This window comes from Melospiza melodia, chromosome 1 (genome assembly GCF_035770615.1).
Source record: "Melospiza melodia melodia isolate bMelMel2 chromosome 1, bMelMel2.pri, whole genome shotgun sequence".
Taxonomy (NCBI): Eukaryota; Metazoa; Chordata; class Aves; order Passeriformes; family Passerellidae; genus Melospiza; species Melospiza melodia.
The window spans coordinates 150,545,003-150,557,475 of record NC_086194.1 but is presented as its reverse complement, the minus strand read 5'-3'; the positions used below and the strand labels follow the sequence as shown (position 1 = coordinate 150,557,475).

Sequence of the window (12,473 nt, the reverse complement as noted above, 5' to 3'; positions counted from 1 at the left end):
GGAAATTTGTGCAAGGCAATATATAAAGGGTGAGAAAGTGAGTATCATGACTCTGTATTGCAATTCAAGTATATTTATTTTATTATACATAATGTGCATTTTATTAAACATGTATAACTATATTTAAATGATAAGTTTTTACAGATTCTCTGTATTATTATTTGGCATGAAAAAGGGAAATTTCTAGAATAATTTGTCTGGTTAAATGCTGGAGCATTTAGACTCTGTGGCTTTTTTTCTAAAGCTAATTTTCATGTTCCTGGAGCTTTTAGTTACATGATTTTAGAACAGAAAAGTCTGTAGTTGTCGTCAGATAAAACTGAGCTTCATAACTTAAAATCATCAAAGGATTATTCTTTTAGTGGAAGTTAGAGTAAGTAAATGTGTTTGGAACCAAAGTAACTGGAAAGTTTATTTTGGATCCAAAGCTGGTACTTGCTTAGCCCTAGCCCTGGCTTGCTTCTGATAGAATATTGCATGAAGGTTTTATGCATTGGAGTAGTGGTATTTAAGTGAAAAGGCTTGCATATTTAATTATAAAAAGTTGGTTTATTATTTAGTTGTTGTAGGATTTTATATGCCTTGAAGTCTTTTTGGCAGTTACTGTGTGTAGGAAGGTAATACTCATTTTTCACATGTTCTTCATACTAATAGTTGCTAAAATTGTGAAGCAGTATAAACACAATTATTTTTAATTGGCTGTTAATGCTGAATTCCATTGAGAACAATGAAGGATCTGTATTAAAAATAAATTAATTAATGAGTAATGTTGCAACAAGTGCCAACTACATAATAATGTAATTGTTACATATAAAACTTAGGTATGTCACATGTCTTTAAATATCCTTGAATTTATTTGAAAAAAATTAATCCTTTTCCTGAAACTACTGAAAATTTTATTTTCTTTAATGCGTATAACTTGTAAAAATTTTTGACAAAGTGAAACAATGAAAGGCAAGAAAGGGGAGGACAGATTTGATAAGTGTTCCAGTTCTTTGAATTGTGTCGTTATCCAGGGATCAGGAAGAGATTCTGTGACTTGTAATTTAGCAGTTACAGCTCTCAGCATTTTTTGGCAATTATGAGATAGGATTATTTCTTAAGTTGGTTACTTACCACAAGCCAACAAAAATTTGTGCTTTCGGTAACTAAACAAAACCTTTTAAAATGTTTTGAAAGTTTTCTTGGGAAAGAACAGGAATATTGTGAAACATAATGACACTGTGTTTTAATTGGTCAAAGAAAATATATCTGATCCTTATTAGGGTCATTTTTATGTACAGGTAGCCTGCTCTCTTAGTTCCTTTTCTTATGTGTTCTGCTTTCCATTTATAACATTTTTACTTTTGTCTACCTTCAAAACAAGAATTTCTGCTCAGTTGTAACAAACACTGCATGTCTGGCTCAGCAGCGGATGGTCTGAATGGTAGAACAAATTTGGGTGTTGGAGGCTGGGCTACAGTCTTACAATACTGAGTGCACCAGGACCCTCACACGAGGTGTGTAAGCAGTGATTCTTTGCAGCCTGGGGAGTCGTTGCAAGATGTTATTCTGTACCCAGAAAAACACATTGCCTTGCTGCTGAGAGCCTATGAGGGTTGATGACTAATTCAGAGAAAGGCGACTTCCCTGGAGAGACATGCTCATGCAAATGTCGCCTTGTAGAAAATCTCCAGTACCTCTAATTGAATTATGTAGCTGTTAAATGTGGGTTATGAAAGGGAATCTTATGTTATCACTATCATGAAAGGCTGAAAAGACTTGAACCACTTGTCCCTCTTCATAGCACTTTTGGGCAGTCACTGGCTTTTTTTCTTCCCTCCAACCCGCCCTCCTCAGTTAGGAAGACCTAATTTTTCAGCAGTATTTATTATCTTTTCTCTAGTGAACAACATTCCTTTCTATAAAATAAGAATTAAAAATACTCCAGTAACCTAATACTTTTCTTTTTATGCAAGAGTCGTTGGACATTTTGAGGCTTACATGTTTGTAAAAGTGTAGAGCATATAGTTATGCTTTACTTAAAGTTTTAGAAGGGAAAATACTACTTGCTTCATTGGTTTATCATTTGTGTACATTATTTAGCATATATAGGCCTTGACATTATAGAAATGAAAATAAGGGGTGATCCTGTTTCAAGAATGTAATAATTCGTTCTCTTTAACACATGAATGTGTTCAGTATTGGCAAACGAACATGTTGCTACCAAAACTGAAATCAGATTCTTGAAACAGAAAGGATGTTGCCATGGAAAAATGAAGTAACACTCAGTGCAGCTGCGAAGCATTAATGAATAGGATATTTTTTTAAAAGATCATTTGTGTTTGGTGTGGCTTGGAGGGTCCCAACCAGATGGTTTCCATGAACAGGATCTGACCCCCAGCTTGAGGACTTCTTACTGGCAGATTACTTCATTTTCTTTCCCTTGGATTGTCAGATCCTTACATTAATGCAAGATTTACTGCTGCAGATTTATATTCAGTTACATAAATCAGTCACATCTTACATTAAATTCACAATTTTAGGCACACAGTTTAACAGTTATTTAAAAAGTGTAAAAAGATTTATATGATAGCTTTAATATATGCTATTGATGTAGTTTAATTTTAAGAATTTGGATTACATATATTTTGAAACACTTTCCGATTGGTGAAGCAATCTGTAGCACACATTCTCACTTTTGTCCAGCATATAATTCTATCATTTTAGGTGTACCCTTCCATTCCTTCACTGGAACTTGTAGGCAAATTTCCAGATTCTGCGAGTTAAATGTACACAAATTCCATTGAAGTTGATCGTTGTGAATCTGCCTCCGAGAAGTTCAACAGGTGCAGCTCAGTTTTGCACTTATTGGGCCTTTGTGCATTCAAGTTGGTAATTTCTTGTGTGATTATAATCATGGCATAATTTGCTCTAAAATGTGGACTTTTGCCATACATTCATTGTATTGGACTTTGAAATCTTGCAGTAATGTTTTGCAAAATTTGTTAATCATATAAAACTTTAAATGAAATGCAGGTAAGCCAACTATATCTGTAAGCAATTCTGTAGTATTACATGTTGTCAATTTTTAGCAAATCCAGATCTAGGATCCTGCTGACTGCACCAATTTGTCATGAATGAGTGATTTAGAGTAACTTAAATAATCATCATCAAAGGCATTAGCAAAGGAGATTTTAATATGAATTCATAAAGGTGTAACTTGGTGAAGATCAATAGCAAGATTCACTCTATCATTCACTAATGGTCAAAATATACAAGGGAAAATAGAATTTGAATAAATCTGGCATTATTTACATGGAGGTCAAATATGGAAAAGGGTAAGGGAACCCAAGCGCTCAGTCATGAAGTTCAGACTGGAATTCCTTGCTTCCCAGATCTCTGCTGTGGCTTAGGTGCAGCTGGATCTAATCTGGACAACAGTTTATATCTAAGAGAAGAAATACAAAGAGTAAGAAAGTCCTTTCATTGAGTCATGAAATACAGAGTGGATCCCCTTGCTTTCTGAACTCCTGATGAAGCTTAGGTCCAGTCTTAGTCTCAGACTTTGACAACAGTCTGTCTAAAGGAATTACCTACATGGATTTCAGTAGTATTAATTTACCATGCTATCAGCAGCTTACCAGATCTATTGCAGGCAAGGGATCTCTCTGCCTTGGGTTACAGAAAGAATACTCAGTCTCAGATAAGGAATCCCAAACACTGGGAGGCGTCCCAGCTCAAGGGGAGAGTCACTGGTGTGCAGACCAGTTGCACTTTAGGGAAAGTTTGAATTGAACTCATCCAGAGATCTGTTGTTAGTAGAAAGGCCTCTCAGCCTCTCAGAAGAGCCTTGAAAGGTGTCCCAGCTCAAGGGGAGATCCCTGCTGTGCAGGCATCCTGGCAGGGAGAGCTCAAAGGCAGTTCACTTAGGCTGTTGTTGGCTTGTAGTCAAACTGCATGCAATGGGAAGGGCATGCAAGAGACTCCTTGTACTCACATCTTTCTTTGTTCCTTGATAACTGAGTCTTGGAAAAAACACATTCAAGTGTTATTCACACGATCAGGCATTATGCTCATTGGGTCACTCTGCTCTTTGTGGGTTTCCTGGAGTTCTTGACCTGGCTACAGCTCAGACTTTTACCTCATTTGGAGCTTGTACTGAGCTACTGCAGGTCTGGTTAAGGGGGCTCAGTGTATTCATCACACATATGGAGGCCTGATGATACCATTTAAAGCCCACCAAAATTCATGGTCCAACTCCCATTCAGTTGTTTGAAATGAGTAGCAAAGAGCTGCTTTTGTAAAAGAGGAATTTCCATCAGGAATTTAAAGGGGTGAAACTCGTGTGATTCTACTTCAGTATTCTCGATACAGCAAAGTAAAATAAACCAAATGTGATTGGAAGAACTTTTCTTTAGTACAAAGCTCTATTAACCTGTAAATGAAGTGCAAAACTCTACTGAGTATTGAGATCTGTTCTTGAGAGTGCTTTGTAAAACATGCCCTATAGATCCTGCTGCTGGCAGTGTGATGGAGTATAGTATCTCTTCAAGTTGGTGGAATTTCTGGATTATTACCACATGGTTTGTATATCCAGGCAGCATTTGACGTTAATCGTCATAGATGTGTGTGTATATATATGTGTGTGTGTGTGTATGAAGAATGGGTGATTTTTTAATAAACTGTTTACTCAGCAAATGCATGGATAAAACAATAGTTATACTGCTCATAAGTGCTTTTGTCATCTATTTATCATTATCCCACAATGATTTGACCTACAGCCTATTATTAATAGACCAGAAAACGATCTGTGTCACTGTAAAAATCTTTGCAGATTGACATAGAGACTAATTTACCATTAAAAAAAATCCAAATCTGTTACATCTGTTACAATACACCCAAGCTTTTCATTCAGTATAAATAAAGTACACTCAGCAACCTTGGATCAATAAACTACTTATCAAAGATGTAATTAGCTTTGTTTTATAACTCAAACAGTTCTAAATCCAGAAACAAACACAAACTTCATGAACCAATGTATTTATTTTTGCAGAATTCTACTTATATTTTTCTGCAGTGAATTCTTGTCAGTTTGTCTAAGCAAAAGGGTACAAAAATGCTGAAATAAAGATGAATATCTGTGTACTCACTAGGCTGGCAAAGTAGTTACAGTGCTGTGGAATTCCTGCTCTATTACAAATCACTATTGTGGTCCTAAAGACCTAATATCCTTCAGGGGAGAGTATGAAGTACAAATCTTGGTTTTTGCTTTTAAGCTGTGCTGTCTTTAACAATGTCAAACCAAAAGAGTGTTACCTCAGTTTGCAGCAAACAAATGTTTTTATCACAGCTACAAATAAGATATTGTCCAGCAATTTGTATGCTAGGTTTTTCCAAGCAATGTGAAGCAAGGAACTGAATCACAGCTTGTGTTTGCTTAACAAAGCTTTCCAGTGTGCAGGCTGTTGGAGCCTTTTGATATCCAGGTGCCAGAATGGTATTTGTAAGAGCCAAGGAGGACTAACAGTCCCCAGCTTACATCACCTCTGAGTTAAGAAGTTGTGATGAGTCGAGTTCTTGGTTTGGGCTCACTCTACCTCACTAGAAGCTCCTAAGAAGATGGCAAAATGGTCAGACATGTTCCAGGGCACTGAAAATAAAGAACAAAAAATTTTATTTCCTATGAAACCATATGTACTGCTTCTGAATTGCATTGAAAAGGGGATAAAAGTATCAATTTATTATTATCTCCTTCTCTTTGTTTAATGTATACACCTCTCCATTTGTTTGAAAGTCAGTCAGTTTTTTCTCTAAAGTTTGTGTTTTTCATAGTTTTTCTAATGATTACCTTTTTTGTACATGCTCATTATGTTGCTTATTAAGCAGAGGCAGAATTTTCCTTGAATCAGTTCTTTATAGAAAGTAACAGCATATAAAATGTTGGCTAGTTCTAGAGACTTAGCTATTGCTAACAAAGCTAATGAATGGTAAAAAGTGGAGGGCTTTCTCATTCAGAACATTCTCTGACTGAATTGCACTTGTACAAAGCTGTTGAAATGTAGATATATGTATTTTCACTTTATATGGCAACACTTTTCTGATGAATTTACACAGAAAAAACATCCTTCTGCTTTCTCCCCTTCTATAATCATAATTTATTAGCATATATTATTTCCCAGCATTTTGCGTCATCTTTTCTCTTAATTCAACTAGAAGGTAAGACTATTTTCAGTAACTGTGATGGATGAATAACTTCAGATTTTGTACTAATATGAATACACAGTGAGGGGGAAAATAATCTGTTTCTGAGAATCTGTCTTTGCTTTGTTTTTTCAGCTTGAAGTGCAGTCTTGTTGTGTATTCCTTCCCAATGACAGCCTGCCTTCTCCCAGTACTATTGTGTCAGGTGACATTCCTGGGACTGTGCGGAACTGGTACCATGGGCAGGCCAGTATGCCTGGCACCCTTGTTGTCTGCTTGCCCCAGGTAAAGGTTATGAGTGCTGGACACAAACACATGGAACCATTGCAAGAAATCCCATTTGTTGTGCTGAGACCCATCCTGGAAGAAGGTAACATGATAAACTCAAAAACCTTTCTCTTTAGTTTCCATTTCTGTCATGAAAATTGTCTTCAATTTATTTTGAAAACTTCTGATTTCGTACTGCTCTTTTTGCAGAATGTTGTTATATGTTATTAATGTCTAGAAATACTACTTACAAGGTTGGCCCCATGGAAATCAACATGGAAATTATCATCAAAGAGCTAGTTCTGTGATGTTTTGTATATTTGAAACTAAAATAATTTTTTCCCTTCATTGGTTTTGTTATTCAAATTATTTTGTAGCTAATGATCTTGACACAACAGGAAGTGACAGTAAATTGGAAATTCCAAGACAGAAGAGGCAGGTTAGGAATTCCAAGAGGCAGGGTAGGAAAAACTTTTCATCCCACCAAGGTCTTGGATGTAACATTCAGACTGGATGTTTAACTAACGTTCTTCACTGAGTGGTTGGTCTCTGGAACAAGCTGCACCGGAAAGTGGTCATGGTACTAAGCCTATCAGTGTTCTGGATGCTTTTAATCTTAGGTAGTCCTGCAAGGAGCAGGGAGTTGCACTTCTTGATCTTTATAGGTCCCTCCCAACTTGAGATATTCTATGAGTCAATGTAAAATGAGAAAAGAAATACATAAGTAGAGCAAATTGTCAAAAGAAAATAATGAGGCTTTAATGGCCATCCTGACAGGCAACAGTTCTGTGTTCTGTTGTGACTTAGGAATTGTAGCAAGGATTTTGTAGAGATTTGGAGAAAAAAATTGTAAAGGTTGAGAAAAATACAGTAGTTCTTATTTGAAAAGCTAATATTTGATAGGGCTTTGAGTTTTACACCAGCTTGAGGGAAGGGTCAACTTTTAACATTCTGCAATTGATCAAAAAATTAAAGGAGGAGATAAGCTGAAAAGGACCTAGCAAGTGAACACAAGTTGCTCATGTTGAATATTTTTTATTGTGTTTTGGCTTTTTTTAACTGAGCCCTTAGAAATAATGAGAATAAATGGTAAATGGACTTGCAGCAGTGTTCTGAATAAATCCTGATGTAAAAATCTTGTTCCATATATATATATGAAAAATTGTATACTGGAAATAGGTGAGGCAAATATTCTGAGCTATCTTGAGCCTTGGGTTCCGGGTTTATTTTAATGATTTCTGTAAGAGCTAGTCTCACAACTAAGTTTTGGATTCCATGGAAATGCCAGTATTTGTGGTTTAACCCCAGCCAACAGTTCTGGCTGAATGCAGCCACTAACTCCTCCACCCTGGTGGAATGGAGAAGAGAATCAGGAGGTCAAAAGTGAGAAAGCTTAGGAGTGAGATAAAGGCAGCTTAAAAGATAAAGTTGCAGGTGCAAGCAAAGCAAAATAACAGATTGATTTGCTGCATCCTGTCAGGAGGCAGGTGTTCCAGCCTTTCTTTTTGGTTGGTTTCTTTGGTTTTTTGAGGTCAGCTGACCAGGCTGTCTCCCTTACCAGCTCCTCCTGTGCCCCCAGTTTACTTGCTAGTGGAGCAGTGTGAGAAGCAGGAAACACTTGAAGTACTGTTCAGCAATAACTAGAGCATACCCATATTATCCACAGTTTTCAGCATAAATTCAGAACAGCACATGCCAACTACTATGAAGAAAATTAAGTCTATCCCAGAAAAAAACAGGGCATAGGTGTACAGTTAGTTCATTGTTGTATTCCTAAACTATATTATTTAAAAGAATTCTTGCTGTTTTGTGTATTGATTCTAAGATGAAGAGAGGGAGATGCAGTAATTGTACCATTGCTTTTGTGACAGCATTTTTCTGAGAAAATTATTCTGTTTTCTCTCTTGCTGCTGAAATATAAACAATTTAAAGGGTATGAGAAATTAAGTGGAAATCGCATTCAAGAGCTAGTCCTGCTCCTGCAATCTGAAATTTGTTTGGATTTATAACATTGTGTTTCTTCTCCCTTTGATCTGCCACTTATATTGGACTCTTCTCCTTTGTGTATTTTACCTTAATTCATGGCAATGAAAATAAAATTGTAGTTTTTAGTATTGAAAAACATGTTAGAGATGCTGCCAAATGAAAAGGAAAAAAAGTTTGAAAGAAAGAGAGGAAGGTATATGTGGTTTTCCTAATAATTTTCAGTAGGAATGATCTTATTTACTAATCATAGTGACAGATAGAAGAGACATTTAATGGGAGTCTTTTGTTTCTTTTAAACTGATGATGTAATTTAAACCATTTATGAAAGATATTGCTATTTGAGTTTTGTCAGACCCAGATTTGAAGGAAAGAGCTTAGTGAGGGAAAAGAATTCCCCTGCTTGGGATAAAGCCTATGGTAAGGAATTTATTTGTGTGGCTTCTGCTCTGGGAATAATGCCAAACAGAAGTTCTCACAGTCTTGATGATTTTGATTCTTTAATGGAGCCATTGCCTTCTCCCATGCCAAGACTCCCTCTTAAATAGATCATTTCAAAGTTTTTTTCACCGCTTAAAGTCACCTTCTTGGTTCTTCCCCTGTAGAGGTAAATAATTTTTATGGTCTTGTATTGTGAAAGTCTCTTAATTGCTCTGTCTTCAAACAAGACTTCAGGGACAGTCAGACATGTTACCATCTCTCAGAAATTATATGCAGTCAACTGTGCTTTTCCTGATAGCCATTTTTTGGTCATTCTAAAGAAGATATAAGTAAAAGGCTTTTCTACAAGTTCGTGTTGTCACTTTTAAGATAGCTGTGTGCTCACTGATATAGTTTTCTTATTACATGAAAGACTAAAAGAGGACAAAAAGGGAACATTATCTTACTGTCATTTGGGAATATTTCAGCCTCCTCAGATACTTACTGACCTCAAGATGTCAACATACTGTAAAAATAGCTTATACACTATCCCACAATCAGGTCTTTCCATGTGTTTACAGAGTTTTGCTGCATCTCTGAGGTAATTTTAGTTTGTAGGAATGCTTTTACAGTACTTTTATTCAGAAACATGTAACTCAGTCATTCTAAATAATTAAGTAATCCATAAATGGATTTATCTATGTAAAGAATGAAATAATTCTTTTGAACTTCTGTTGAATAAATATACACATACAATTAAGTAAGGTATTGAATTGCATTATGTGTTCTTAAGAGTACAAATGAATCAGACAGAGATCTGTGAGGTAGTATTTATTGAAGATGTTAAAGTAGAATCACAGAATCATAAAGCCTGGAAGGCCAGGTTGGAAATGACCTTGAATGATCACCTGGTCCAAATTTGCATGGCAGAGGGACCCAAGATGACATTATCTAACACCCTGCTCCTTTGCTCCTGAAAGGCTGCACATCTCTAAGGAGGTTGTTCCAGTTAATGGTTGTTGTTACTGTAAAAACTTCCTTACATTGATATTAAATCTCTCCCAGTGCAACTTGTACATGTTGCCTCTTGTCTTCTCTGTTTTGACACCTTCTGAGGAGAAAGACCTCTGTCCTATTTGTAGATGCCTTTTATGTAAAACAGTTACTAAGGAGAAAGTAAATTGTTAGAAACTCACTTTGAGGAAAACTGCAATGTTTAGAGAAGTGCTTATAGTGAGTTGTGACATCTAACTGTGCACATCTGTGCACATCTAACTTAATATTTGACAATTCATCTATAAAATCTCCAAGTTCCAACCTATAGGCTATAGCTGGACAACATACGTTGTTATGGTCAGAACTTCTGGACTGCTAAGTGGTCTTCCAAAAATCTAAACACTCATAACAGGAAGAAAAATTGAAGACATGAAGGGAACTTTTTCATAGCTAAAGCACTAAAACACAGTTTTAGAGTAATAATGAAAAATTTTTGTATTGATGAAATCTTCCTGTTTTTATAAGTTTATGTTTTCAGTTATTTTAATTATTGATTTTTTAATAGTATTAATTATAAATATAATAATGTTCCTCTTTGGAAACATAGTAGTAAATCTTTCATAGTAGTAAATTTTATGACTTCATCTTTTTAAAAATGTTTACTTATGTCAGATACAGTAAGATACAGATCTTTAGGTAAGACAGAGTAAAATACTTTTAGAAAGCAGTGTTCAAAATATCTTAAAATTGTTGTTGATATTGTTGCTAATCATATTCTCATTTTCAAGTGGATAGCCATCCACTGACATTCATGTGAATCACTATTCCAAATATTTAAATTTGAAAGATGGCTTTTGCTTGTGAAGTAATACAGATTATACATCTTCGCAGAATTTTGTAACACATGTTGAAACTCAATAATCTGTCCATAAGTGACTTGCAGGAAAATAGGAAATTAGTGTCATATAGATTTCAACCTGAAAAGAACATTTAAATGTTTAAAGTAGAACAACAGTATGTTGGCCTCCTTACAAGTTATCATCTTGCATTAGATTTTTTAAAATGTTTGCCTTTAAATTTATTAATTTTTCTGTTATTATATTTAAAATAAATGTTTGACATTAAAATAGTGTGCTGTTTCATAGAGGGTTCTGTGTGTGACCTTAAAGAGCATCTATTTCCAACGCCCCTGCCAAGGGCAGGCACACTTTTCACTAGACCAGGCTGCTCAGAGCCCATTCCAGCCTGGCTGTGAGCACTTTCAGGGATGGGGCATCCACAACTTCCCTTTGCAGCCTCTTTCAGTGTCTTGCTACTCTTGTAGTGAATAATTTCTTCTTTATATCTGATCTTAATCTACCCTATTTCGGTTTATTCGAGCTTATAGTCGATGTCACCATCTGTAATAGTAATTACTGTGTTTAATTTACCTGTCATGAGAATGGCTTGTAGAATTAGTTCTCATGTTGGAAAAGCTGGAGTTATGCAGACATAGAACCCCTATTGTATGTCTGGGGGGGAGTACAAGTGACCTAACATGTAGTGACTGCAGTGTCTTTTTTTAAACATTGCATGTCCCATGAGAATGAGGGCTTTAGAAATCCATGTAAAGACTCTGCAGTGTGGGTACAGAAAGGGAAATGAAGACACAGCAGTCAGGTTGCTTTTTAAGGATTGCAATGGGTACTAATGGTAAGCCTGGGAATAGATCCCAGAGCACATGCATGATAAAGCTTTCATGACCTCTCTCCTACCATTACTGATTTTAAACAAACAAAATTTTTCTTGTGCAGAACTGTCAGTATTGTATACACAACATCATGTACAAATACCACAATTGCAATCTATTTTTTAAAATAAATATAGATACCTCATAAAAATGAAAGCAAACATAACAATTTTTAGATTTATCAATGCTGTATGTTATGCATATGGGAAGTCTTACTATGAGCATTAATGATTAACTCTAGCAAAGAAGCAAAATGCATCAATAAGTACCAGAGAAAGAGCTTCCACATACCAATTTTTTTATTTATAGATTGGAAAAATAATTCAAAAATTCTGTAGGAAATTAGTCTTTCTAAACCATTGCAAGTAGCAGATTAACACAGTTAATGTCTGATGGTTGGGTCGGTCAACTGCCAAATACCTGATAGTGGTATTTATAAATTTAAGAAGTTATCAAAGCATTTGAAATAGTTTAAATAATAAATTTTTAAATACAAATCAATGATGGTGCTCTATAAAATTAAAAATAAGGATTAATTATAGTAATAGATCAGAATTGACCAGAATCTTCAACCATAGTAGGGGACTTTCATGTGTATATTTTGCAATCTTGCCATAATAAATGTTGAGTATAATGTAGTTCCACTAAAGGCAATTCCAGTTTTCCCAATTTACTTAAAATATTTCAGAATTTCATCAATGAGGTGACAAAATAAATATTATATGCAGATTCCAAGGTTAGATGTAGAGAAAATTTTGCTAAATATGGCAATTTCCTTTCTACCAAGAAATCATTCTTTAAATTATGGGAAAATCCTATAAGCATTGTTGCTTTTGATGTTTAGATGCTTTGAATTATTTTTTTAATAGCTTCATGAAACAAATTTGAAAATGAA

The 12,473-nt window shown here is 35.3% G+C and overlaps 2 protein-coding genes across 7 annotated transcripts in view; one reads left to right on the top strand and one right to left on the bottom strand.

Moving 5' to 3' along the window:
- The window catches only part of LOC134426653 (cytochrome c oxidase subunit 6C), a 475,168-nt gene that overhangs the window by 254,059 nt on the left and 208,636 nt on the right, over nucleotides 1-12,473 (bottom strand). The window lies entirely within an intron of this gene.
- Nucleotides 1-12,473, top strand: part of VPS13B (vacuolar protein sorting 13 homolog B) — a 429,375-nt gene that overhangs the window by 216,490 nt on the left and 200,412 nt on the right. For all 6 annotated transcript variants that reach the window (XM_063171820.1, XM_063171844.1, XM_063171830.1 and 3 more), the window contains exon 23: nucleotides 6,319-6,553. In XM_063171820.1, the coding sequence (XP_063027890.1) occupies nucleotides 6,319-6,553 (235 nt within the window). The remainder of the gene's footprint in view (nucleotides 1-6,318; nucleotides 6,554-12,473) is intronic.